The following is a 27,778-nucleotide window of genomic DNA, read 5'->3' on the forward strand; positions in this document are numbered from 1 at the left end:
GGCATGGGGGCTGTAAGTGCTTCCGAGGTCAGGAAGGTAGTGACGTCGTGGGTAAACAGGTTCTGTAGCCGTGGCAGCGGCCCTGACAGGCTGGCTGAATACCGGCTACCGCCGACCCGGGAGAAGTTGCCGTCTACATCAGCCTGGGCTGCAGTGCGCTGGCGCCGCGGGGCCAGCAGGTAGGCTGACCTCGGGTAGGGGGACGCGGGCGGATCAGGGGCGAGAGGAGCCTGACAGGCCTGCGTCCTGAAGAAAGGTAGTCCCGAGCGGAAAGAGAAGTGGGAATTCCGCCCCACTCTCGGGGGGTGCCTTCCCACCCAGCTTAGGCCTGGAGTTTGATGCGTTGATGCTTGCGACGATCTTATGAGGAAACTGCGGCTTGGATAAGTTCGGGGAGTTTACAGAGTAAAGTGTCGGCTCGCAGGGCCTCGCACGCATCTGGGAGAGCTGGGGCACAGAGAGTGTGCCACCGCATATACTCAGGGAGCTTAGTCCTAGCTCTTGGGCCAGGTGTTGCTCAGATGCTCAGACACCCATGTGGTGGGTGCTGGTAGAGAATCTGCGAACTCTTTGCCTGCACACCTTCTTCCATCTTACCTCTCTCTTTAAGCTAGCCCCTCCATCAGATAGGGGCCAAGCCAGATTCATGGGAGTCAGGCCTGACTCGTTTTTCTCTTATCCTCAAACTTCCACATTCAGTCAGTCCCTACTGAGCCCCATCAACTCGACTTACAAAACATCGCAACTCGGAACACTTGTCTTCAGCTGCCAGCCTTGGTTACTGTAATAATCTCTTATCTGTTTACACGGTCATTCATTCCACAAACATTTACTGAGTGCCAGTTATGTGTGGGCGCATGCTAGGTGCTAGGGTTACAGTGATGAATAAGGTAGGTAGGGCCTTGCCCTCTCGTTCCCTTCAATCCGTTCTCCAGGCAGAGCAAAAGCGATCTTTCTAAATCTGTCTTGGTCTGCTGAGAACCCGCTGGCTGCCTATTACTGCCTCTTTTAGAGCCTTCCACGGAAGGCTCTTACCTCCTTATGTAGCCTCACCCTGTTGATTCTCTTGCTCAGTTTCAGTTCTTGGAATGCATCAAATTTCCTCTTACCTCAGGATCTTCACATATGTGTTTCCTTCTGCCTGCACTGCCTTGCTTCCCCTTTCACTTGACAAACTTTTGAACAGTCTTTAGGTCTCAGTTACATCGTTTTTTCAGAAGGCCTCTGTTGGCATTCCCCTCCAACACTGCCCCCCATGAACTGTGTCCTCCTGCTGCACTTCACATATCCTCACAGCACGGACTCAGTGGGCGTTTCTGAATAAATGCATGCTCTTAGGGAAGGGAGTGGAAGTTGAATCGGATGTTTGCTCCCTCATGTTACTTGAATCTTTCTGGAGCAGCTGGTCAGATTAATGACCTCGTAGGTGCAAAAGATTTTGTTTGTTTTGGTTTTTTTTGAGACAGGGTCTCTCTCACTCTCACTCTGTTGCCCAGGCTGGAGTGCAGTGGTGTGAACACAGCTCACTGCAGCCTCTACCTGGGCTCAAGCGATCCTCCCAGCTCAGCCTCCCAAGTAGCTAGGACTACAGGCACACGCCACCAGGCCCAGCTATTTAAAAATTTTTTTGTAGAGTTGGTATTTTGCCGCATTGCCCAGACTGGTTTCAAATTCCTATGCCCAAGTGATACTGCCACCTTAGCCTCTCAAAGTGCTGGGATTATAGGCATAAGTACCTCACTGGCCAGCATTTTTTTTTTTTTTTTTTGAGACATAGTCTTGCTCTATCATCCAGGCTGGAGTGCAGTGGTGTGATCTTGGCTCACTGCAACCTCCACCTCCTGGGCTCGAGTGATTCTCCTGACTCCGCCTGGGATTACAGGTGCATGCCACCACACCCAGCTAATTTTTGCATTTTTAGTAGAGACAGGGTTTCACCATGTTGGTCAGGCTGATCTTGAACTCCTGACCTCATGATCCGCCTGACTCAACCCCCCAAAGTGCTAGGATTACAGGCGTGAGACGCCGAGCCCAGCCAGCCAGATCTTTTTTTGAAGCCCTATTATAAGGAAGCTTCAGATGATTAAAATGCTTCAAAATGAAGATGCTAGCTCACTTACATCAGTGGATTTCCTTGAGGCCAAAGACCAGAGTCGTGTACAGACAGCCCATAGATATGTTTTAGTTGGCACACACAGTGTTGGTGGGTTTTCCCCCTTACTTTAAATTTTTGATATACATACCAACATTGAGACATTGGATTTCTGGTCCTCTTGAAAACCAGAAGTTCTGGAAACAGTGAGACTTAAATCTTTTCTAACCATTGCTCCTCCTGTGGCACCTGGACAGACACCCACAGAATCACCCCATTCAGAACAGGACTTCTCTAAGGAAGAAGGGAAACAGGTGAGGCTGGGGACACTGGGGGCAGAGGGGAGGGGCTGGTGCAGGTCCAGGTGATGGTAGTCTTTAGAGCACCTGGGTTTTAGAATTGGCATAGCAGCCAATTGCTAGATGTAACTAGCATTGTCTCGCTTTTTAAACAGGTCACATGCTGTCAGTTTTAATTTTGTGTATGTGTGGAATTTTTTGAGCCAGAATGAGGATGACTTTTCAGTATTTCCTTTCCAGAATTGAGGCATCCTTTGGATCAGAAATGCAAGGTGGCCTGGAAAGGGAGAAGATATCTTTGTTAGTTCTCTGCTACCTACAGACAGAAATCCAAACTCCTTAGCTTGGCATACGGGGTCTTCCTGCTCTGGCAGTAGCCCACCTTTCCAGCTCCATGCTTTTTCCTTTCATTCTTAGGCAGGATTGGTCCTTTCAGTGACTTCAGGCCTTTGTCCATGCTGTTTTCTTTTTGGAATACCTATCTCTGGCCTCCTGACTTGATATGTTCTTGCTGATACTTCATTCCTTTTTGTGTTTTCTGCTAGAAAGAGAATGACCCAACTTTGATTCCCAATTCAGGCGAGTGTACAATATACTGTAGCATATGTTTTGAGTAATATTCTTACTCCTTTGTATTTTTTAGCCATAATTTTTAATTCATGCAGATTTCTTATTTGCTTTATGTGTATGTATTTGAGAAGCCTTCTCGTGCTTCTGGGTACATAACTGGTGATATATAAAGTCAGTTCACTTATGGCTCACAACTTAGTTCAGCTGTCACTCCTTCATGAACGGCTCTGACCTCTTCCAGCCCTTTACTGATGTTTCTAAACAAGCATTTAACACAGTATGACTTTTCAGTTTCCATGTCTGCCTTCCCCCAGCTAAACTATGTGTTCTTCCAGGGTGGGGAACGCGTTGCATTCATCTTTGTACCCCCAGCATCTAGTAGTGTTGGCATATAGTAGGCACTCAAGAAATGTGTGTGGAATGAACGATGCCTGTGACAAGCAAGCGGACTTTATTCTTTCCTGACCCTTGCTCCTATGACACACCTCCTCCTGACTGCCACTGTCACTCCTTCAGAGCAGAACTCCTCTAGGGAACCCGGATGGGAAACAGGTGAGGCCCAGTGATGTGGTGGCAGAGGGAACAGGGAGCTTTTGGAACATCTGGGTTTTTTGGCATTGGTGTCCAACGGTAGGAGTGGGGCTGGCTTGGCAGCAGGAATTTCCGTAGGTGTCTGGGGAGTGATTAGGGATTGGGCTGCTTTCTTTGCAGCTATGGCCAAGGACATCCTGGGTGAAGCAGGGCTGCACTTTGATGAACTGAACAAGCTGCGGGTGTTGGACCCAGAGGTTACCCAGCAGACCATAGAGCTGAAGGAAGAGTGCAAAGACTTTGTGGACAGTGAGTATCATTTAGGGAGATACCATGCCACTCGGCTTTGAGCCGGCATTCCAGCTGTACCCCATGCTTATCCCTGACTGTAGCTCTTGGCCCTGCTATGATGGAGCTGCTGTCTCTTGAGTTCCCACGTGCCACCCTTCTCTACTTGCCTCTTATGCTCTCATGTGGTCCCCAGCAGAGCACCAGTCAAACCAAACACTGGGATGGGGAGGGGAGGTGCTTTTAGACATGCCGCCTTTCATTTCTTGCTCTTAGAAACCTTAAATTTCTAGGCCGGGCATGGTGGCTCATGCCTGTAATCCAAGCACTTTGGAGGTCAAGGTGGGTGGATCACCTGAGGTCGGGAGTTCAAGACCAGCCTGACCAACATGGTGAAACCCCGTCTATTAAAAAAAAAAAAAAAAAGAAACCTTAAATTTCATGGGAACACAACCATGGCTTGGGGTGGAAAACAGAATTATGTACTCATTTGATTTCTTCAGAGTCTTCTCAGTGGCAGGTTCTCTGTTATTTGGAGTTAAAAGTGGTAAGTGAAGTTTCTAGAAGCAGTTCAACAGACTGACATCATCTTTTGGCTAGAAATATTCAGGAGGCCTCTTGTCCCAGCAGCCAAGCAAGCCTGATGCCAGTACAGAGCCAGATCTAGCTAGAGCAAGGGATTGCTGAACTTTCTGGGGGCTTCCTAGGTTGTGGAGAGAATGTGACTAGTGAAAGGTAGCTCGGGTTCTGTCACTAACCTTCTATGATTGCTATGCCATGCACACACTTTTCTAGGCCTTAGTTTTCCCTCTGTAAATTGTGTTTGTTACATGCAGGACATTGGAAATAATGAATGGGAGATTAGGCACTTAAATGCTGTGAGTTCTTTATTTACTGTGGTTACAAGTGGGAAGCCCCATCCCCACCATTAATTGAAACCTGGTGTCATACCTGTAGCTAGTCCAGAGGCAGTGCTTGTGTCCTGAGGCTGCCATTTTGTGAACAACAGCGCTTCCTGTCACTCCCGGGGAAGCAGGGTTGGGGTCTGTCTGGAGGATGGGCCCAACAAGGGCATAGAGCTTTCAAAGCCTGAGGTCACAGCAGCTGGCTCAGTGGGGACGCAAGGTCCGGGTATGCTCTGGTCCAGCTGGCCACCCTTCTCTAGGTTCAGACCAAGGGTGGGAGACATAGGCCAACAGGCACCAACATGTTTAAGTGACAGGGTCTCACTATGTTGCCCAGGATGGAATGCAGTGGCAGTTCACAGGCATGATCAAAGCATACATCCTCAAACTCTTGGGTTCAAGTGATCCTCCCACCTCAGCCTCCTGAGTAGCTGGGACTACCGATGCTCACCACCACGCCTGGCTCAACACCGAACTATTTTGACACAAATCAGAAGGGGCAGTCAGCTTTGCCCTCTCACTGCCTCAGCACTCTGCTGAGGGAGAGTAATGATACTTAAGAAATATTTTATTTTTTGTTCTTTTCCTGAAAGAAATTGGCCAGTTTCAGAAAATAGTTGGTGGTTTAATTGAGCTTGTTGATCAACTTGCAAAAGAAGCAGAAAATGAAAAGATGAAGGTAAGATCAGCATGTCTTCTGCCTACATCTTGGCCTGGGACCCTAGTTCACTAGCTTCTCATCCTTCTTCCCTCTTAATCTGTTTAGAGGGGTGGGTGGGTGATTTAATTAAACTTTTAATAACTTCTGGTCCATTTAACCTACTGAACTTATGATTTCCTTTTTTAAAACAGTGTCTCGCTCTGTCACTAGGCTGGAGTGCAGTGGCACAATCTCGGCTCACTGCAACCTCCGCCTCTTGGGTTCAAGCAATTCTCTCACCTCGGCCTCCCGAGTAGCTGGGACTACAGGTGTGCGCCACCACACCCAGCTAATTTTTTTTGTATTTTTAGTAGAGATGGAGTTTCACCATGTTGGCCAGGCTGGTCTTGCTCTTGACCTCAAGTGATCTGCCCACCGTGGCCTCCCAAAGTGCTGGGATGACAGGCGTGAGCCACCACACCTGGCCTCCTTTAATCTTCATATAGGCACTGATGTAGATGGGTTTATCATTTTATAAATGAAGAGATGAAGGCTTACAGTATGATTCGTGAAAGGCACAAGGCTGAATGGCACCACCGAATGTGCCATTGTGCCTGGCTCTAGGAATACTCCTAGACCCGCCTCAAAGCTGCTGTCAAGTTCTTGAGGCACTTTGTGATCAGTAGGTTAATCCTTCTGATTTAACCCAAAAGCTTTGGGGCTCTGCTTTCTTTTCCTCTCTGGAGACTGACATAGCTCCCAGATGACCCCTCCCCACTTTGAGGACTTCATGCTGTAGACGGGTTTTAATGAAGCCATGGCCTTCTCTGGCAATACTGTAGGCCATCGGTGCTCGGAACTTGCTCAAATCTATAGCAAAGCAGAGAGAAGCTCAGCAGCAGCAACTTCAAGCACTAATAGCAGAAAAGAAAATGCAGCTAGAAAGGTAAGAAGTCATGATGTAAAGCAAGTTCTTTACACAGCTGAATTTCTACTCTTCCTTCTGGAATGATCACTTCTTGTCATTATTCTTCATCGTTTTCCCAGGAATAGCATCTCGTCATCCTGATTTGAAGATTTTTAAAAATAAAATTACATTTGATGGGAAGGAGATAGAAAACTTAATATCAAACCACCTCTAGTAGTTTGAGTATGAAAGGGTCCACGAAGTTGGCTGGCTCTCTGAAAGAAGACTTTCCTAGGGCTGGAGATTTCTCATGGGTGGCTCTGGGTAGGGCTTTGCCTCTATCTTTCTTCATTCTGAACTCACACCATTTCTTGAAATCATTTAAACCTCTACATCTCTAGAAGAATTAAGTCTGTGGTTTACTTCATCCTTTTTTCAGGGCCTCTAACAATTTTGTTTTTCAGGTATCGGGTTGAATATGAAGCTTTGTGTAAAGTAGAAGCAGAACAAAATGAATTTATTGACCAATTTATTTTTCAGAAATGAACTGAAAATTTCACTTTTATAGCAGGAAGGCAAAACAAAAAAAGCTCCTCAAAACCAAAAAAACCTCTGTACCATTCCAGCGGCTTGACCAGTGACCTATGTCACAAGAGGTGGCGTTTAAGGAAGGCAGCCCCCTGAGTCTGGGGGAGCCCATTTTTAAACATCAGCACACAGCTGCTGCTGGTGGCCATGCAGTGCACGTTCTCACCTCTTATGCTCTTAGTTGGAACTAAGCAGTTTATAAACTTTGGTCCTTGTAAATTCACAAAGCTTTGGAAGGAGAAGCAATAAATTTTTGTTTTCAAATGGGTTGATGTAACTTTTTTCCTGTTCCCCTTGAAATATGTTTAACCCATTGTGAGAGAACCCTTGATTTCCTATCCCCCAGTCCACAAAACAAACCAGGCAGTGTTCAGCAGCTACATTTATTTGGATAAGACATGCGAGTCAAAACAATACCACTAATCAAACCAATATGGCTTGTGAGCAAAATTGGTGAAAATTGAGGGAACTGACTGGGACCTGCTGTCTAACATCATTTGAAGGTTGGACTTGAGCACAGACTTAAGAGAAAGCTGATGGAATATGAAGCATCAACGTGAAGAGACCCTATATGCACACAGTGGCTATGTTATGCCTGGCTGTGGCCACCTTCCCTTCCGAGAACAAGATGGGAATGACTGAACTATATTAGAAGGATGAAGTTATCCACTACGGAGCACACTTCCAGATCAGGCTTGAGATGCTAGACTTCAGATAAAGGGACTTGTGTCAGGTGGCCTTTAGAAACGTGGAAGACCAAGATTTAGAAATAAAGTAACTTAAAGACGTCTGGGCGCAGTGGCTCACGCCTGTAATCTCAACACTTTGGGAGGCTGAGGTGGGTGGATCATGAGGTCAAGACATCGAGACCATACTGTCCAACATGGTAAAACCCCATCTCTACTAAAAATACAAAAATTAGCTGGGCATGGTGGCGTGCGCCTGTAGTCCCCAGCTACTCAGGAGGCTGAGGCAGGAGAATCACTTGAACCCAGGAGGCAGAGGTTGCAGTGAGCCGAGATCATGCCAGATGCTCAGAGCAAGACCGTCTCAAAAACAAAACAAAACAAAACAAAAAACCCTCCTAGGATGATCTGTTTACAACAGAAACAAAAACATCTTCCAGTCTAACCCATTTCTGACTGAAAGTCATTACAGGGCTAAACCTTAAGAAAACTAAACTTCCTTTGCATAGTATTTTCTCTTTTTTCCTTGGGTTAGAGGTGGGGACAAGAAAACATGACAGTTTTGAATTAATACTACAGAGGCAAAATTTCACATTTTAAAATGGCCCCAAACATTGCACTGTTCATGCTGCTGATAGGTGATATACTCTAGGTAATCAGGAGTGGAGGGTTTAGTCATAAGCAGCATATATCCTGTGGGTCAGGTGACTCATGAAAATGTCAAGCAGGCCATGTTCTTTAACAGTTTCTGGTCTGGTCCTGCTTTAATAATCTTGCAGCGGAACTCAGGCATATAGTCAGGTATTTAGTACCACTTCCCTATAACCTAGCCCATATCCCTTTCCCCACTCTAAGCCAATCAGTCTGTTCATTCCAGTTCCCTCAGAAGGTGAAAGTTTGGGCCGGGCCCAGTGGCTCACATTTATAATCTCAGCACTTAAGGGGACTGAGGTGGGCAGATCACTTGAGCCTAGGTGTTCAAGACCAACCTGGGCAACATGGCAAAACCCCGTCTCCACCCAAAAAAAAAAAAAAAAAAAAAAAAAGAGGGTTTGACATGGTTCCTGACACCATCTTGCTCTTGTGAGTTGCTGCCAGTGTTTAAAATGCTGCTGAAGACGTGGATTCTGAGCAGTGTTCCTTGTATCCAATAAGCAACTGCCCTGTAGGCATGTCTACCCTGGGCCAGTGGTGGTTTCCATCATTTTTTTTTTCTTTTCTCCTCATACTTGTAGTAGGGACTCCGGAGCATGAAAATTAAAAGAACAAATGGGATGAGTAAGTAGGGGGCATAGACAGATACAAGGGTTAACCGTTCATGCAAAGTCTCAGGTCCTTGTCCTTTAAAACCACTGGCTTTAGAGAAATCCTCAAACAGAAATGTGGAGAGTATTGGAATTAAAGTTGTCATGGTGTGAACTGAGTAGATGATTGCAGGGGTTCGAATCCACTTGCAGCTTCCTGAGGTAGTCAGGGGAAAGAAAAATGATTAGGTCAGTTCATGACTCCAAGGCATCCATGACCTTCCCACTGTCTCTGTCTGCTCTCTTCTACTCCATTCTCCAAGTGGGAACTTGTAACTGGAAAACTGGATGTGCCACACTGCCCAACATGCAGACTTACATGACAGCTCACTGACAGCTCGCCAAAGAACCAAGAATGGGGCCATAACATAACTCAGAAAAACTCTAGGGCAATGAAAGTGCCGTTACCTGTGAAACCTGTGTGGTATAAAATGCAAGGGGAGGGAAATCCCTGCCCCATGGCATCTGTTTGTTCAGTAATTATATAGGTGAGAGGATCAGGAGGCAGATTCAGTGACCCCAGAGGATGCCAGTGGGAAATGAGCATTTTCAGCTGTTTTAGCTTCATTATCAAGTACATGTGTATGGTCACCTTTTTAAAAAAGTATTGATTATGAGAACACATAAGAATAATTTTAAAATGAGAAGCATGTTAGGGATTAGGCTGATGCTACAGCTTATAAGTCAGTGTGATACTATTCAATGCAGAGAAATAAGCCAACAAAAAGGGAAATTAAGTCTGTTGGGGAACAAAACAAAAGGGAACAAGCTCATTGTTGAAGTGGCCTCAGGTTTCATGTGTATGCGAGAGATTTCCAGACAAGTGAGGCAGCCATGCAGCCCCGCTGACCACAGACATGAGCCTGAACCGCAGCCACACTAACATCCCTTTACAAGATCTACCCTGGCTATTTCCCCAGATCCTATGGCATCCTCCCACAAGCTATGGGGGTCATCCCCTTCCCTTTGGAGATACTTTCCCAAAAGATTTCTGGGACCTGATTCCTGAGTAAAAATCACCATTTTCCCACCATTTACCAACCTTTGAGAAAGGCGTATGTTGCAATGGGAAAGAAAGGCAGTTGAAACACAAGCTCACAGAAGAGAAAGGACTTAAACCAGGCTGGGAGCTCCTGTAGCAGTGGGTCTTTGAACTCCTTAGCATACCATTTCAGCAGGTTTCTAAACTGAAAAAGAAAACGATCATGATGAATTATAGCCACCTGGCCTCAACAGGCTTGGCTCCAAATCATCTGAAAATACACTGGAGGAGCCTGTAATTAATCAGCCCTGCTCCCACCCCGGCAGCAGATGGCATGTCCAGCTGGCTTTTGTGACACAGCCTAGACGGTCATTCAATAAAAACTTACTATCCCTAACTCAAATGTTCCCTTCTCTGTGACGTTTTCTCAACTCTTCAACTCCTCCTTTCTGCTACCCAGCATTTGTTCATAATTTCAAGATAACACATATCCAGGTGTGTTGGCCACTCTCAGGAGCAATAATAAAGACCTGGCACTTAGTAGGCACTCAGGGTGTTCGCTGAATGAACAAATGTGACATTTCTGCCAACAATATCATTCTTTGTTTTTTTTTTTTTCTTTTGTTTTTAAAAAGACAAACGTGAAAACCATCCTCACACTTTCCCTTTCGCAATGGCAACGACACACTAAACTCCAAAGGCCAGATTCCCTCAAATGCAGAAATGAATTTCTCTCTTCTTTTTGGGGGCTGGGAGTGAAAGGGGAAGTAAATCTAACCTCTGTGGAGATGTAATTTTGGACACCTTAACTCCAATATGGCATATGGCAAATAAGTTCCTTATTCTGTTTTTTTTTTTGAGACAGTTGCTCTGTTGGCCAGACTGGAGTGCAGTGGCGCGATCTCAGCTCACCACAACCTGCACCTCCCAGGTTCAGGCAACTCTCCTGCCCAGCCTCCTGAGTAGCTGGGATTTTAAGTGCATGCTACCACACCCAGCTAATTTTTGTGTTTTTTGTAGTGACAGGGTTTAGCCATATTGGCCAGGCTGGTCTTGAACTCCTGAAAGTGTGATCCCCCCACCTTGGCCTCCCAAAGTGCTGGGATTACAGGTGTGAGCCACCACGCCCAGCCAAAAAAACCCCTATTATCATTCTTAGCTTCCCTAATTCTAATTTTTGGTTTGTTTTAGGAGACAGTAGGATTTTAGTGGAAGAACAAACTCTGCCCCAAACCATAAAGTACCTAGAAGCTTCCTGGCTATGCAGGGCTTTAGCATCTTAGTTCTAGCTTGGGCCCCACCCTTCTAATTACCCTGTCAAATAAAAAGGATGAGGATCCATGCTGACCTGGCCACAGACAGAGAAAAGATGCAGAATTTAAGGCTGCCCATTTTTGGCTTTTATAGGAGCCCAAAGCCTAGTGCTTTTGGCTTTATGTGGACTACTTAACATCTGTCACGTTTAACCTCCTAGACATGGCCTTGTCCTGACACACAGGCCTTCAAAGACAAATAAGTCTTGATACTATGATTAATAGAGGCAACTCCAGGGTAAGAATTTATCTTACAATGGAAAATCCAAGGATATTTTTCCTGTTAATTTTTATCAAAAGATAAAGGCTTACTATTGTGAAATAGATGGTCCACTGTTGCAAGAGTGCTTTAAGCAAACATCCAGAAACAAACATCCTGGTGGCATATTAATTTCAGAAAGGCTCTGGCTAGATAACCAATTTATCGACCCAAGGATCTCCAATTTTTTTGTTTTGTTTTTGTTTAGGATCTCCAATTTGTACTTAATTTAAATTCATAGCAATATCCTTTGCTTCCTTCTAAGCACTTTTCAGATAGTTTGAATGAGATTGAATTTGACAGGAAACACAAAGGCTAAGTCACTGTTCTCTTCCAGGGTTCTATTTCTTCATCTATAAAGTGAGCAACTTGGACTAGATTTTTTTTTAAGATCCTTTTTGGCTTTTTAGATTTTTAAATACTGGAGGAAACTACCTGCTTTAAAAGACTGTAAAATTATTATTTTCTTTTGAGATAGTCTCTGTTGCCCAGGCTGGTGGAGTGTGGTTCACTGCAACCTCAACATCCTGGGCTCCAATGATTCACCCACCTCAGCTTCCCCAGTAGCTGGGACTACAGGTATGCACTATTAAGCCCAGCTAATTTGTTTTAGAGACAGGGTTTTGCCACATTGCCCAGGCTGGTTTCAAACACCTGGGCTCAAGCGATCCTCTTGCTTCAGCCTCCCAAAGTGCTGGTATTACAGGTGTGAGCCACTGTACCCAGCCTGGCTGCAAAATTTAAGAGGCATTCTGGGTTAGGCCCAGTCATGATGCCTCTAATTCCAGCACTTTGGGAGGTCAAGGCAGGCAGATCACCCCAGGTCAGCAGTTCCAGACCAGCCTGGCCAAAATGGCAAAACTGTATCTCTACTAAAAATACAAAAATTAGCCGGGAGTGGTGGCTCACGCCTGTAATCCCAGCTACTCGGGAGGCTGAGATAGGGGAACTGCTTGAACCCAGGAGGTGGAGGTTACAGGGAGCCAAGATTGCGCCACTGTACTCCAGCCTGGGTGACAGAGCAAGACTCCATCTTTTTTTTTTTTTAAATGGGCATTCTGGCCATTTGAAGTTCACTTTCTATTCAATTTGTATACAACCTCTCTGATCCACCTATTTTGTAAATTGAGGCAGACTTGTACAGCACTTTAAGTTCTAAGGCCTACAAGATAAGATCAGCAAAATGTAAAAAACAATCTTATCAGCCAGATATCCTAATCAATTAGGACCCAACCATCTGCTCACAGTCATATACCAGCCACCTCACGCCAGAATGAGGCCGGCACTAATTGCGAGTAAAAGAGTAGAAAGCCCAGGCACCTGGCAGCCTGGTGAGACGTGGGACCTGAGGCAGAGTGCTTGGCTTTAGGCAAGGCCTTTAATTTCCCTACACCTGTGTCTCCATCTACAAACTAGAGCCAGTAACAGTGCCTACTTCATTATTGGTAAGACAGAGATTTAATACATGTAGTCTTTAAAATAATAACTAGCACATAATGATTACTTAATTGAATGTAATTAATACATATTTGGCGATATTCAACTTTAATCCCATTAAACTCACAGCTCACAACTGGTCATTAAAAATTATTAGTTATGGCCTCTCCACTAAAGGTAATGAAACTGTCTCCATTTATACCTGACTCACATTTGATTCAACTCATCCTTGTTATCCATTAAAAGATTCACCTGGCCTGCAGACATGCACCTTTAAACCAGGGGTTCCTACTCACCATTCTTGTACTTCTGTCATTTAGAATGAGAACACAGACTGATTTCAGAGCCAAAGGCTCACTTGTTTTTCCTTATTTTTACCGGATGCAATGTCATCCAGCTGCAAATGATACTACAAAATGCTCCCCATCCTCTCTTTCCAAGGTTCTTATCCAAACTAAATTCTTACTGTTTCATAATAAGTTTTTCCAGGCCATGCACAGTGGCTCACAACTGTAATCCCAGCACTTTCGGAGGTCGAGGCAGGCAGACTGCTTGAGGTCAGGAGTTTGAGACCAGCCTGGCCAACATGGTGAAACGCCATCTCTAAAAAAAAAAAAATACAAAAATTAGCCGGGCATGGTGGCATGTGCCTGTAATCCCAGCTATTCAGGAGGCTGAGGCAAGAGAATCCCTTGAACCCGAGAGGTGGAAGTTGCAGTAAGCGGAGACTGCTCCACTGCACTCCAGCCTGGGCAACAGAGCGAGACTATCTCAAAAAAAAAAAAAAAAAAAAAAAAGTAAATTGAAAAAATAAAGTAAGTTTTTCCAAGCAGTCATTTGGTTCAATCCAAGAAAAAAAATTTAATTTGCAAATTTCAGCCCAACCACTAGGGGATCTCCTACCGGCTTTTTAGCTCTAGGGAAAAATTCCTTCAATTTAGGGAGGAAAACGACATATGTTACATTTTGGCATTTTTCAAAGAGAAACAGAATAACTCAGGGCTTTTATTATCATTTGCCCCATACAGAAGCAAAAAAATCAGCATTTCGTACACCAAAGCAACAAAAACGGAGGCATAGACCTTCCATGCCAGGATGCCGCCATGCTAATGCCTTCAAACATCATCACACACAGATACACACACACACAACCAGGATGCTCCTGTGCTAATGTCTTCTAACATCACACACACACACACACACACACACACACACACACACACACCCACCCACCCCATACCCCAGGATGCCCCTGTGCTGATGCCTAACATCTCACAAACACACAACACACACACACACACATGCGTGCACACGCATACACATTCTGGCCAGATACTGCCTGCACTGGCCCTTGGGCCTTTTGCAGTAAGTCAGCATTAAAAAAATAAAGCTGATGCTGGACATGATGGCTTATGCCTGTAAGCTCAGCACTTTGGGAGGCCGAGCCAGGAGGATGGCTTGAGCCAAGAAGACCAGCCTGGGTAACATAATAAGACACCATGTCTACAAAAAATACAAAATTAGCCAGGTGTGGTGGTGTGCACCCATAGTCCTAGCTACTCAGGAGACAGGTGGGAAGATCTCTTGTGCTCAGGAATTCAAGGCTGTGATATGCCATGACTGCACCACAGCACTCCAAGCCTGGGTGACAAAGGACCCTGTTTCTAAGAAAAAGACTGAGAAAATTTTATCAAATGTCAGCATTTTAATGTTTAATTGGGGATCTTTATGATATGATGCGGGACACCTTTTAAATGTATTTTGTTATGGGTGAGCAAGACTGGCTTGTGGGAATGGTACATCCAGGAAGGATAAAGAAACCATTCCAGCTGTGAAGTCTGGAATGGTTACATGGAGTAGCAGGCTAATACCAAGTATTAAAAGGTCCCGGCCAGGTACGGTGGCTCACACCTGTAATCCCAGCACCTTGGGAAGGCAAGGCGAGTGGATCACAAGGTCAGGACTTCGAGACCAGCCTGGCCAACATGGTGAAACCCATCTCTACTAAAAATACAAAAACTAGCTGGGTGTGGTGGCTCACAGCTGTAATCCCGGCTACTTGAGAGGATGAGGAACCCGGGAGGTAGAGGTTGCAATGAGCCGAGATTGAGCCACTGCACTCCAGCCTGGGTGACAGAGTGAGACTCCACTTCAAAACAAATAGGTCCCGTAACACCAGATAAACAGGCAGCCTGCCTGAGTATTGCTGGCCACACAGGTTTCAAAAACCACAGAAAGGGCAACTAATGGTTACTGCAGAGCTGTCATGACCTCTTTGGTCTTTGGGAAGAGTCTGTACTATCTGACCCTGTAGTAGGCTGAATAATGGCCACCAAAGATAACCACATCCTAATCCCTGGAACCTGTGACTGTCACTTTATTTGGCAAAAGGGACTTTGCAGATGTAGTTAAAGATCTTGAGATGGGGAGATTTTCTGGGTTATCTGGTGGGCGCTGAATGTATGACAAGAGTCCTTGTAAAAGTGAAGCAGAGGGAGCTCTGACTACAGAAAGGGTGGCAATGTGATAACCCGAAGCAGAGACTGAAGTGATGTGATTACAACTCAAGGAACATCGGCAGCCACCAGAAAACGGAGGAGGTAAGGGCCAGATTCTCACCTGGAGCCCTCGGAAGGAATGAGCTCTGCCAACACCTTGATTTTAGCACTGTAAGATTTCACTGTGAACGTCTGGCCTCCAGAACTGTATAACAAATAAATCTGTGTCAAGTCACTACATTTGTGGTAACTACAGCAATAATAGGAAACTAACTCACCCTGTATATGTTTGAGCGTGTGATTTAACTCAACTCCCTCCACCAGTCGAGGGTACAGAGTCCTGACCTGCCTACCAACCAGTTCTTCGAAGAACCAAGTCCCCAGACTGCACCTTGCCACACTACCTACACTTTTCCCATGGAAAAGGAGGCCAGAAGTCTTCCAATTGTGTTTGGTTCTAGAAGCAAACAAAACACAGTGACTTGTGGGAGCGGTGGAACATTCTTGAGCTGTGGCTTTTAACCTTTTTGAGAGAGTTAGGCCCCTTGAAAAGTCGATGGAACCTATATTCTCCTTCCAGGAAACAAAAGGCACACACATTTTGCACCCATTTTTGGGAGTCCATGACCCTCAAGTAAAGAATCCCTCCTCGGCAGAGAAAACGCATTTAAGGAGAAACAGAGGAAAAATGAAATCTTCAGGTAGACAAGTCAGTCCTGTCTACAGTTCTACAGATAAGTTGGAGAAACAGAACTGAGGACAGAAATTCCATGGAAGAAGCTCACAGGGTCCAGATGAGAGGAAAACAAACCAACAAACCAAGAAACTAAAACTGTAGCTTTGAAGAAAAAACAAAGCATTAAAGCAGAGTTTGGGGTAAGGAATGCTCTCCAGCAACCAGGAAATAGGGATTTTCACCTTTATTTCTACTGAGGTGATCACCGTTACTCGAACTCAATATTGAAGGGCCAATCAGAAAAGCTGCCAATTTACTCCTGAGCTTTGGAAGTTGCTGGAACCTAATCTTAAAGCAGTGACGATCTGTGAACGCCCCAGCTGCACCAACCAAGTTGCTAAACCTTCAGACCGGTCTATTTCTACTCGGTTTTCTTTTTGGATCAGACTGGGATTTTAAAGCCCTTCCAAAAATAACAGAACTTTCAAACAAACCTAACACGTGACTTTAGACACCAGTTCATCCAGGCTACTTCTCTCAGACACTGACAACTGTCCAGAGGTGGAACCGCGGGAACCTTAAACAAACCAAGAGAGTGACTTTAAAGGAAGCAAAGCGTTCGCCCCTGCCGCTTGGGAGAAGGGTCTGGGATAGAGACAAAGCCCGAGGAAGACAACGAGCTGAAGTTGGATAAGGAGCCGGGGGGGCATGGGCAGGACTCGAGGGACGCGGCAGAACTGGAACCAGGGTGTGCCAGCGCGGAGGGGGTGAAGGCCCTATGGACGCACGCGCGGGAGAGCCTTGGCGGGCCGGGATAAGACAGGCGCCCCTCACCTCGACCGGGTAGAGCTCGCGCGGCAGCACCGCCTGCAGGTCCAAGAACAGGGTGACGGGGATGTGGGTGAGGAAATAGAGGCCCAACAGCCACTCCACGCAGCGCCTGGTTGCCGGAGCCCCCATCTTCTGCCGGTTGGGCCTGGACCCGCCGTTGTGAGAAAAAGGCCCAGCACCGCGCGCCTTCCAGGATTCACGCGCTAAGACCACCGCCCCGCCCCCTCGAAGGCCACGCAGGCCGCTCCCATTGGCTGGCAAGAAGAGGAGGCTCGTGGATAGGGGGCGGCATTCCCCGCAGGGCGCACCCATTGGTCCGTAAGAGTATGGCGCGTGGAGAAGGCGGCTCGAAAGCCGTTTCCATTGGCGGCTGGGAGCGCCGCGTGGGCGGGGCTTAACACGTCGTTCGGCACTCGGCTATCCTGTGCAGACCCGGGATTCTTGGATACGTGCGTGGATCGGCATCTCAGTCCCCGCCGCGAGGTATCCTGGGCTCAGGGCGCTGCTCGCGGTGCTCCTTTTCCTCGTGCCTCCGTTTGCTCTTTCCGTTCGTGTATTAGAGACCAGCGCCTGTCTTGGGCCGCGGTGCCCCCGTGCAGTGCGGGCGTCACGGAGAGAGGGTTACGGAGCAGGATTCGAGCACCGTGGCGCACGTTCGGGGCCCAGCCGGGGTTGCGAGTCTGGGGAGGCAGCCAGTCGCGGTGAACGAAGAAGCGGAGGGGAGTACTCGAGGGACGTGGGAGGCAGTAAAATGGACAGGACATCTCACCGGCTATAGAGCATGAGGGAGGGTCAAGGATTCGTGTACTTGTTAAGTAAGTACTTATGTTCAGCTCCATGGTGGGCGCAGGTCCGGCTCGGAGCAGGATCCCCTTTTAAGAGGGGACACAGGGCAAGGGAGTGCGAGGAAGGAATGTGGTTTAGACCACGTGGACCTTGAGTGGGCTGCAGCGTTGGCTGGAGGAGGCAGTTGGGCGAGCCTGTCTGGAGACGTAGGCTTGTGAGGCATCAGCCTTTGATGGCGAGCAGAGGGCCTGGGAGAGATCGGGTAATGGGAGGAGGGAACTGAGATAGGAACGGACTAGCAGGAGGGCGATATCACAGGGAGGGGCAGACGTATCAACACTGAGTGGTGCCCACCTGTGGCCCTGTGGGGAACAGTTGTGGGGTGGGGGCAGGAGCCAGGGAGTAAGAAAGTGGGGAAATGGAAGCAGGAAGTGTAGACAGCTGGTCATGAAGGGGAGGAGACGTGGGGCTATAGCTGAAGAGAGTCATTGGAGAGAGAGCCACTCGAGGGAGTGTTTCTTTTTCAGGTGAGAGATACTTGAGCTAGTTTAGTTTGGACAGTGTGAGACGTTGCTCCTACGCGAGAAGAGCAGGAAAAGCGGCTCAAAGCCCTGGAGGAGGCGGAGGGAATGGAAGGATTGGGGTGGGTTAGGTGGGTGCTCTGCGCTCCGCCCATCTTCCCCTTCCCTTGGGGCGCTATGGGTTAGGATGGAGGAATTGTGGCAGTGTTGAAGGCCCAGCCGAGGTGGGGGGCCGCTGACCTGGTGGCCCAAATCTCTTAGGCTGTATACTTTGCATTTCTCTAGTGTAGGGTCTACCCAGAAGAAGGCCCCCTACAGAATTGGAGTTCAGAAAAATGAAAGATGGTTTTGAAGAGTTGAACAGGAGTGATTGAGGTGCTAGAGGATGCAGTTCAAGCTGGGTAGGAGGAGAGTTGAGGCCAAAGGGGGTTGTCAGACAGGGAGACGGAGGAGGAGTGAATGAGCTTGAGGCCTGCTGAAGAACACGTGCTAGCGTGACGGAAGTCACCGGGCTGGAAGGGTAGGAACTTATGATGAGGACGTGCAAGGTCAGGAAGAGGTTCCGGAGTGTGCAGCTGAAATGGAGTGGAGGGGAAGGTCTTTGGAGATGAGGTCAAGGGAAGGCCACCCAGGGTGGTGGTGGCGAAAATGCCGCTGCGTACGGGGGAGTAACCAGACGGCAGTTGAGCATGGAATGAGTGGAGGGGAACCTGCACATGATCTCGGGAGCAGGGAGGCTGTCGATCCTGACCTTGAAGAGTAGGAGGAGGTAAATAGCCTGCACTGGAGAGGGCTGTGGGAAGCGTGTCCTCAGCCAAGTGCCAATTGCTGGGGGAGGTGACAGTGGAGGGTTTTGCTGGGGAGGAGGAGGAGCAGGATGGAAGGAGACACGGTAGGAGAGAAATGGAGGATTTGGGATGGGAGCAGGGGATGAACATCATGGGTGGCTGAGCATTGTGAGGACACAGTTCTGGCATCCCCTGAGCCTCAGGTCAGCCTTGCCCAGGACCCCAGAGCTGGCACCCAGAGGGAGGCAGAGGTGTTCAGTGCTGTTCGTGCTGCCCAGAGGAGGGAGCTGGGCTCCATGGAGAGAATATTACCAGGGGCTCAGGAGGGTGGACTCAGAATTAGCTGTTGTTTTTTTTCCAGGGAAAAAAAAAAAAAAAAAAAAAAAAAGCCAATGCCTGGGAAACTAGGTCACTTGAGGAGAGAGGCCATTTTGTTCATTTATTTGCCCAGGAAGTAAATCTTTAAAGGCAATTTGATCTTTCTTGAGCTCCGCTCTGTTCCCATTCCCCTCCTGTTAGTCACTTAGTAATCATCTTGGTTATCAGATTGACCATTGAGGTATCACAGTGCTTGTGTTCAAGTAACCCTTATGTTATTTACTAATGGGCCCGGTGTGGTGGCTCATACCTGTAATCACTCTGGGAGGCTGAGGCAGGAGGATCCCTTGAGACCAGGAGTTCAAGACCAGCCTGGGCAACATAGTGAGACCCCCCCCCATCTCTTAGAAAAAAAAAAAAAAATTAGCCGGGCACGGTGGTGTGCCTGTAGTCCCAGCTACTTAGGAGACCGAGATGGGAGGATCCCTTGAGCCCAGGAGTTTGAGGCAGCTGTGAGCCATGCATCACTTCATTGCACTCCAGCCTCAACAACAGTGAGACCTTCTCAAAGACCCTAAAGTGCAACAGTAGTGATGTGACAATTCCGATTTGCCAACAAGAAACCATAAAGTTCCTTTATGTGAAAAGGTGAAGATTTTTGACTTAGGGAAAGACAAAATGCTGAGGTTGCTAAGATCTACAGTACAATAAGATATTTTGAGAGAGACCACATTCACACACCATTTATTACAGTATCTTGTTGTACTTGTTCTATTTTATTATTGTTAATTTCTTACTGTGCTTGATTTATAAATTAAACTGTATCATAGGTATGTATGTATAGGAAAAAACAATATATGTGGGGTTTAGTACTACCTACGTTTCAGACCTCCACTGGGGATCTTGGAATATGTTCTCCACGGATAAGGGGGTACTTTTGTATACAGCTCCTCTCTTCCTTCTCCAAACCAATTACTTGAAAGAGAACGTGAGGCCGGGCGTGGTGGCTCACGCCTATAATCCCAGCATTTTGGGAGGCCGAGGCAGGTGGATCACAAGGTCAAGAGATCAAGACCATCCTGGTCAACATGGTGAAACCCCGTCTCTGCTAAAACTACAAAAATTAGCTGGACATGGTGTTGCGTGCCTGTAGTCCCAGCTACTCGGGAGGCTGAGGCAGGAGAATTGCTTGAATCCAGGAGGCAGAGGTTGCGCTGAGCCGAGATCGTGCCATTGCACTCCAGCCTGGGTAACAAGAGTGGAACTCCGTCTCAAAAAAAAAAAAAAAAAGAGAACGTGAATGCCAGGCACTATGGCTCACGCCTGTAATCCCAGCAGAGGCCAAGGTGGGTGGATCACCTGAGGTCGGGAGTTCTAGACCAGCTTGGCCAACATGGCAAAATCCTGCCCCTATTAGAAATACAAAAATTAGCCAGGCATGGTGGTGCACACCTATACTCCCAGCTACTCAGAAAGCTGGGGCAGGAGAATTGCTTGAAACTGAGGCAGAGGTTGCAGTGAGCTGAGATAGCACCATTGCACTCTAGCCTGGACGACAGAATGAAACTGTCTCAAAAGGCCAGGCGTGGTGGCTCACGCTTTTAATCCCACTGCTTTGGGAGGCCGAGGTGGATAGATCACCAGGGGTCAGGAATTCGAGACCGGCCTGACCAACATGGTGAAACCCCATCTTTACTAAAAACACAAAAATTAGCTGGGCATGGTGATGCACGCCTGTAGTCCCAGTTACTCAGGAAGCTGAGGCAGAAGAATCACTTGAATCTGGGAGGTGGAGGTTGCAGTGAGCCGAGATCGCACCACAGCACTGCAGCTTGGGGGACACAGCGAGCCTCTGTCTTTTAAAAAAAAAAAAAAAAGAAAAAAAGCTGGTAGGGCGTTTATAGATAAATTAGGGCCTAACACCTCATGAGAAAACCGAGGTATTTGTCCCAGGTCACAAAGTGAGTGACAAGGCAGGGACTGGAACCCTGGTGTCGTAACACCTAGCACCAGGCCAGGTCTTCTATCCCTAGGTCAGAGCAGTGCCTTCCCGCACAAGGTCTCCAGACCAAACCCAGGACCCAGGGGAGGCCTGGCCAGGTTGACTCACATTGCACAGTTGGAGAGGCCTGACAACACTGCTCCCGCCCTCAACACCCATTATGGCTTTAAGGACATGCTGGTACCTTTTAATCATCTGAGTACAGATCCTGTAGAACTTAAGTATAACTGCTTGCTGGAGGATGACGGGGCGATAGGAATGTGGCTAGGAATTGCCCGGGGAATGTGGTAACTGTGCAGCTGTCAGCGTGACTGCTTCTCAAAAAACATCCAGCACTGACAACATAATGAGACCCCCATTTCTACAACAAAAATTAGCTGATGTGGTCGTGTGCATCTGTAATCCCAGCTACTCAAGAGGCTGAGGTGGGAGGACAGCTTGAACCCAGGAGTTCAAGGCTGCAGTGAGCTGTGCCCACACCACTGCACTCCTGCCTGGGTAGCAGAGAGAGACCCTGTCTCAAAACAACCTTAAAATGTCACCGAGCCAAATTTGTTACCTATAAAGATTTTTTTTTTTTTTTTTGAGACGGAGTTTCACTCTTGTTACCCAGGCTGGAGTGTAATGGCGCGATCTCGGCTCACCGCAACCTCTGCCTCCTGGGTTCAGGCAATTCTCCTGCCTCAACCTCCTGAGTAGCTGGGATTACAGGCACGCACCACCATGCCCAGCTAATTTTTTGTATTTTTAGTAGAGACGGGGTTTCACCATGTTGACCAGGATGGTCTCGATTTCTTGACCCTCCCAAAGTGCTGGGATTACAGGCTTGAGCCACCGCGCCCGGCCTACCTATAAAGATTTTTAAAGGCCAAGCACTTTCAGTGGACTCTCCCCCTGTCCAAAAAAATTCTGTTCAGACATTTGAAATTCCTTTAGTGAGGGACCATAGCTCTTACTTTGATGAGGTCAGATAAGCTTTAGAATGCAAATGGCTCTAAGAGAGGTCAACTGAGGAAGAAAACTGTGGAATGACTTCCTGTCCTTATCAGAACAATGTTTACTGCCTTTTAAAAAGTATTTGTGGCCGGGTGCAGTGGCTCACGTCTGTAATCTCAGCACTGGGAGGCCAAGGCAGGCGGATCACCTGAGGTCGGGAGTTCAAGACCAGCCTGACCGACATGGAGAAAACCTCTCTCTACTACAAATACAAAAAATTAGCCAGGCGTGGTGGTGCATGCCTGTAATCCCAGCTACATGGGAGGCTGAGGCAGGAGAATCACTTGAACCTGGGAGAAGGAGGTTGTGGTGAGCCAAGATCGTGCCATTGCACTCCAGCCTGGGCAACGAGAGTGAAACTCCATCTCAAAAAAAAGAAAAAGAAAAGAAAAAAGTATTTGTATTGTGATGAGACAAACACCATTAACCTAACAGTGGACCCAATGGTGACAGAAAGGGAATTTTAGCATTGTAACCCCAGCTGAAAGGTGCTTGGAGAAGGCCCATGCCAGATTGGCCACTTTCCTCTTCACAGCAATTGTACAAAGCTCTTTCCTCAGCTTTTGCTTCACTGTTCTCTCTACTTAAAATGCACCCACCCTTCTCGCCCCTCTCTTCCCACCTCCCCCATCTCTCTGTATTTTAATGTTTGGTTGAAGGCTGCTCCCCCACCCCCAGCCAGTTGCCTCTATTTGGTGGCACTGCTGCATCCCCTGAACCTGTTTTTGAAAGTTTGTCCGTTTCCCCTGAGCAACGCTTACCAGAGTCCATGTCTCTGGACATGTTTCCCATTAGATCATAGATTCCTTGAAAAGTATTAAAACTGTTTATATTTTTCACTGTTTTAAAACTTACCCCTTTAAAAATTAGGAGCTGTGCCGGACGCGGTGGCTCAAGCCTGTAATCCCAGCACTTTGGGAGGCCGAGGCGGGTGGATCATGAGGTCAAGAGATCGAGACCATCCTGGTCAACATGGTGAAACCCCGTCTCTACTAAAACTACAAAAAATTAGCTGGGCATGGTGGCACGTGCCTGTAATCCCAGCTACTCAGGAGGCTGAGGCAGGAGAATTGCCTGAACCCAGGAGGCGGAGGTTGCGGTGAGCCGAGATCGCGCCATTGCACTCCAGCCTGGGTAACAAGAGCGAAACTCCGTCTCAAAAAAAAAAAAAAAAAATTAGGAGCTGTAACACCAAGCCAAAAAGAATAAGAAATGAACACTTATCATCAAAGGTATTTATTATATAAGAAAAATTATCAATACATCTTTCATCTCAGTTCTTTAAAATGGTTATCAGCAATTCTAAGTTCTGTCTTCAGTAGTAATTCACTATGACCTCATGCAAATCATGTCATATTTCTCATTCTTTGTACCTTCATTTGTAAAATGAAGAATTTGAACTAGACACTCATGTCATTTCTTGGTCTAAAATCCCACAAGTTTGCAGATTTAAGCTGAATTAAAGTTACCCTATAAAAGAGGCTAATTGGTTTCTTTAACGTTAACACAAAAACATAAACACCATCAACTCCCACAAAAGTAAATCACAGTAATCACAATAAGCAAAGTAATCCTTGGGGTTGCTGATGACTTTTTAAGTGGAAAACCAAAGGCACACCCATGAAAGAAACAATTGGTAAGTTAGACTTTATTAAAATTTAAAACTTCTGCTCTGCAAAAGACACTGTCAAGAGAAAGAGAAGACAAGACAGTTTGGCAGTTTCTTACAAACTTAAACCTATTTTTACATTCAATACAGCAATCACACTCCTTAGTATTTAACCAAAGGAGCTGAAAACTCATGTCTACACTAAAAACAAAACACGATGTTTATAGCATTCTTTATTCATAATTGCCAAAACTTGGCAGCAATTCAGATGTACTTCAGTAGGTGAATGGATAAGTAAACTGTGATTACCAGACAGTGGAATATTATTCATCTCTAAAAAGAAATGAGGTATCAAGCCAGAAAAAGACATGGAGGAATTTTGGAAACATTCAAGAATATGTGAAAAAAGCCAATCTCAAAAGGCTGCATAATGATTGCAAATATGTGACATCCTAGAAAAGGCAAAATTACGGACACAGAAAAAAGATCAGTAGTTGCCAGGAATTTGAGGGGAAGAAAGTGAATGGATGAACAGGTGGACATTTTTCAAAATGTGTAGAACTACACCAAGAGTGAACCTTAATGTAAACTATGGACTTTGCCTGATAATGATGTCAGTGTTGGTTCATTTGTTGTAACAAATGCATTATAACAAATGTGCAGGAGGCGGTGTCTTTACTTTCAGTTCAACTTTGCTGTGAACCTAAAACTACTGGAAAAAATAAAGTCTTGTCTGTCTACATAAAAGGTGTGGCAAGCCAGGTATGGTGGGTGCTGGATAAAAGTTTTTAATCAGTATAGATTTGTTTAGCATTCATTGGTTTCTGATGTTTTTTAAAAAAGGAATAAGCTGGCCAGGCGCGGTGGCTCACGCCTGTAATCCCAGCACTTTGGGAGGCCAAGGCGGGTGGATCACAAGGTCAAGAGATTGAGACCATCCTGGTCAACATGGTGAAACCCCATCTCTACTAAAGATACAAAAAAATTAGCTGGGCATGGTGGCGCGTGCCTGTAATCCCAGCTACTCAGGAGGCTGAGGCAGGAGAATTGCCTGAACCCAGGAGGCGGAGGCTGCGGTGAGCCGAGATCGCGCCATTGCACTCCAGCCTGGGTAACGAGAGTGAAACTCTGTCTCAAGAAAAAAAAAAAAAAAAGGAATAAGCTTTGTAAATATTTTTCCCAGTCCAGCTTATCAATTTTTTATTCCATATATCATGCTTTTGGGCTGTCTCTAAGAAAATACTTGTCTAGCCTGTGGTCATAAAGATTTTCTTCTATATTTTTTCTTTTAAAATAAATCATTTTCAGTTTTACAGTTAGGTCTGCAGTACATTTTGAGTTAATTTTTTATTATGATTTAAAGTATAGATTGAGGCTCTTGTTTTGCATATGGACACCTAGTTCTAGTGTCATTTATTGAAAACACTATCATTTCTCTGTTGAATTGTCTTTGTACTTTTGTTGAAGATTAGTTAATCATAGATTTGTGGGTCTTTTTTTGGACTAAAATTCTAAAACTATTATTAGTCCTTATTTGTATTGTATCTGACAGATCCAGAATGATTTGAAAAGTTCATTAGCTAACAAATTTAGAAATTTGGTAAGTGTCTTATTTGGAAACCTGGTGTTTGCTGACAGTAGTTTGTAATCTACAGAAGGATTTTCAATTTTACCTTGAAAAAGCAAAGTAACTTTTCTTTAGTTACAATTCAAGCTGTCTACACACTGAATTCACTTAGGCTAGACCAAAACACTGAAGTCTTTAGTCTTTTGACTTAGGTCATTGTGGGGCTCACAAATCCTCATGCCTGGTACTTTATTGCAAGAAGGGAACCAGAAAATTAGTGTCTTGATTTAAAACCAAATTATGAGCTTTTCCTTCCTAATGAAGCACAGAGATCTGTGAAAACTGATTAGAGAGAACTTCTTAGTTGTCTGCAACTATCATTTGTTGAAACTTTTTATTTATTTTAGCTAAAGTGACAACTTGCTTATGATGAAATACAGCATTATAGGGGCATGTTTATCTCTCCACAGATCATCTTGAAGAATAGTTGCTTTGGAAACTGTCAAGAGATTATTTTTAATTCCTTGAAAAGCCAGGAGGTATCAGTTGATTTAAAGTTTAATGTCTTAGCAGGTTTAGGTTAAAATAATGTTATTAGCATTGAGCAGTATTAAAATATAGATTTTATTTTCATTATTACTTATTTTCTTCATATTAAAAATTTAATGCAAGATTGCTTATGAAAGTAAGACAGCGTAGCTCCTTCCATCTAGAAGGACTAGATATAGCAAATGTTTTTTATTAAAAAGCATTTGGGGTGGAGTTGAGAGCAGCTTTTTTATATTATATACACAGGCCTTCTATAAACAGCCAGTAAATCTTCCACAGGGTGGCAGGCATTTCAAAGGGGCCGAACATGGCCCGTCATTTACTATTTCTCTCTTCTGACAGCGAGTTCTAGTAGCACCAAGACCAACCACCCGACGGGCACTAACCTGTCCACGCGTCGGGACTCACCTTCAGGCCCGTTAAGCTTTGTCGGTTGAGGTCAGGACTAGGTAGGTCTCGGCCAATGGGGACAGAGCGGTCACCGGGAGCGGGTCTGCGCGGCTCCGAGGCCTAGAGAGGCGGCCGAGCCTGCCTGTGTCCCTGCCTGAGGCCGCCTTCCGCACCCTTGGGGCCCCCGCCGCACAGCGTTGGGGCTGTCACTCCTGCCGCCACCCGGAGGCGCCGCGTCCCGGCGGCTCGGCGGGGTTTCGTCCAGGCCCAGCAGGCTTGGGCAGGGAGACCCGGCTGCTGGTGGGCTCCGGGCTGGGAGAGGCCGAGCCGCCATCACTCACCGAGGTGGGTGGGGAGGCTTCAAGGCCTGGGCCGGGCAGGGGGCAGCCAGACGTTGGGGGGCCGGTGCATGCAGGGCGGAGGGCGCCGGCTGTCTCGGAGCCCCCAGCTCACCCGCTGGCCGGAGCCACAGGAGCCTGGGGGATCGTGGGGGCGCGGGCAGCGCTTTCCCTGTTCATGAGTTCGTAGTCTTACTCATGAAGTCAGGCTAAGAGAGTCGCCGTGTCCCAAATGGTGGATCGTGTTTCAGTTTACGATTTCAGCACCTGCTAGGAGAAGCAAAGTTCAGATAACTAGGCTTGGATTTCTAAGACGGTGTGTTTTGTTGTTTTGTAATAGGGTCCCGTTCTGTCACCCAGGCTTGGAATGCTGTGGTTTGATACAGCTCACCGCAGCCTCAACCTCCTGGGCTCAAGTGATCCTCCCACCTCAGCCTCCTAAATAGCTGGGACCACAGGTTTATACCACCATGTGTGGCTAATTAAAATTTTTCTTTTCTTTCTTTCTTTCTTTCTCTTTCTTTCTTTCTTTCTTTCTTTCTTTCTTTCTTTCTTTTTTCTTTTTTTTTTTTTTCTTTTCTTTTCTTTTCTTTCCTTTCTTTCTTTTTTTTTTTTTTTTTAAAGAAACAGTCTCACTGTGTTGCCCAGGCTGCTTTTGAACGCTTGGGTTTAAGTGATCTTCCTGCCTCCGCCTCCCAAAGTGTTGGGATTACAGGCCTAAGCCACTGTGCCCGGCCCTAATACGGTTTTATAATTTTTTTTAAAGTCGGAATTTGTGGTGTGGTTTTGATTGCCTACTGAAAAAATGATTGCAGTTTCTAGGAAGGAATAGAGGGAGGGAGGGAAAAATAACCCTTAGTTTGGTTAGGCTGTTATAAATTCTAAATTTGACATTTATTGCTCTTGAAAACCAGCTGTAATCATCTTTTTTCAGGGTAATCACTTTGATCAATATGAAGGACATTTGGAAATTGAACAAGCATCACTTGACAAGCCTGCAGAATCAATAAGATGATCAGTGCTTAATTTCAGGTCTTAGCCACTTAGGTAGGTAGTGTTTGTATGACACTTGATGTGATTGAAATTAAACTTGGTAATAACCAATACA

General features: G+C 46.2%; 2 protein-coding genes and 1 long non-coding RNA gene across 9 annotated transcripts; 1 reads left to right on the forward strand and 2 right to left on the reverse strand.

The window, feature by feature from the left end:
* The first annotated feature begins 35 nt into the window (after positions 1 to 35).
* IFT20 (intraflagellar transport 20) lies at positions 36 to 27,778 on the forward strand. Of its 7 annotated transcripts, none has more exons than XM_032281089.1 (6): positions 40 to 179; positions 3,297 to 3,513; positions 3,673 to 3,801; positions 5,279 to 5,364; positions 6,168 to 6,271; positions 27,605 to 27,778. In XM_032281089.1, the coding sequence occupies exons 2-6, from the start codon at positions 3,438 to 3,440 to the stop codon at positions 27,678 to 27,680; spliced, it is 471 nt and encodes a 156-aa protein (XP_032136980.1). In that variant the 5' UTR covers positions 40 to 179; positions 3,297 to 3,437; the 3' UTR covers positions 27,681 to 27,778. The 7 variants fall into 7 exon arrangements, with proteins under 7 accessions (XP_032136981.1, XP_032136985.1, XP_032136986.1 ...); XM_032281088.1 differs by lacking the exon at positions 27,605 to 27,778 and adding an exon at positions 6,697 to 7,608 and having other exon boundaries at positions 46 to 179; XM_032281093.1 differs by lacking the exon at positions 27,605 to 27,778 and adding an exon at positions 6,697 to 7,608 and having other exon boundaries at positions 49 to 179; positions 3,478 to 3,513.
* LOC116553515 lies at positions 2,055 to 5,281 on the reverse strand. The gene is made up of 2 exons (XR_004269769.1): positions 4,212 to 5,281; positions 2,055 to 4,060 (listed from the first exon to the last, which is right to left on the reverse strand). It is a non-coding gene; the product is annotated as an uncharacterized LOC116553515 (long non-coding RNA).
* Positions 8,533 to 17,165, reverse strand: TMEM97 (transmembrane protein 97). The gene is made up of 3 exons (XM_032281085.1): positions 16,810 to 17,165; positions 9,853 to 9,997; positions 8,533 to 8,967 (listed from the first exon to the last, which is right to left on the reverse strand). Exons 1-3 carry the CDS (start codon positions 17,116 to 17,118, stop codon positions 8,708 to 8,710), a joined length of 714 nt encoding a protein of 237 aa, XP_032136976.1. The 5' UTR covers positions 17,119 to 17,165; the 3' UTR covers positions 8,533 to 8,707.

Source organism: Sapajus apella, unplaced genomic scaffold (assembly GCF_009761245.1).
Source record: "Sapajus apella isolate SASKATOON/1434 unplaced genomic scaffold, GSC_monkey_1.0 scaffold12, whole genome shotgun sequence".
NCBI lineage: Eukaryota > Metazoa > Chordata > Mammalia > Primates > Cebidae > Sapajus > Sapajus apella.

Coding starts and splice junctions, on each gene's coding strand:
- IFT20 (XM_032281088.1), top strand. CDS start 3,438: ATGACACACCTCCTCCTGACTGCCACTGTCACTCCTTCAGAGCAGAAC. Junction 3,514..3,672: donor GGAACCCGGATGGGAAACAG/GTGAGGCCCAGT, acceptor CTTTCTTTGCAG/CTATGGCCAAGGACATCCTG. Junction 6,272..6,696: donor AAGAAAATGCAGCTAGAAAG/GTAAGAAGTCAT, acceptor TTTGTTTTTCAG/GTATCGGGTTGAATATGAAG.
- TMEM97 (XM_032281085.1), bottom strand. CDS start 17,118: ATGGGTGCGCCCTGCGGGGAATGCCGCCCCCTATCCACGAGCCTCCTC. Junction 9,998..16,809: donor GCGAGCTCTACCCGGTCGAG/GTGAGGGGCGCC, acceptor TTTCTTTTTCAG/TTTAGAAACCTGCTGAAATG. Junction 8,968..9,852: donor AACATACGCCTTTCTCAAAG/GTTGGTAAATGG, acceptor TGACTACCTCAG/GAAGCTGCAAGTGGATTCGA.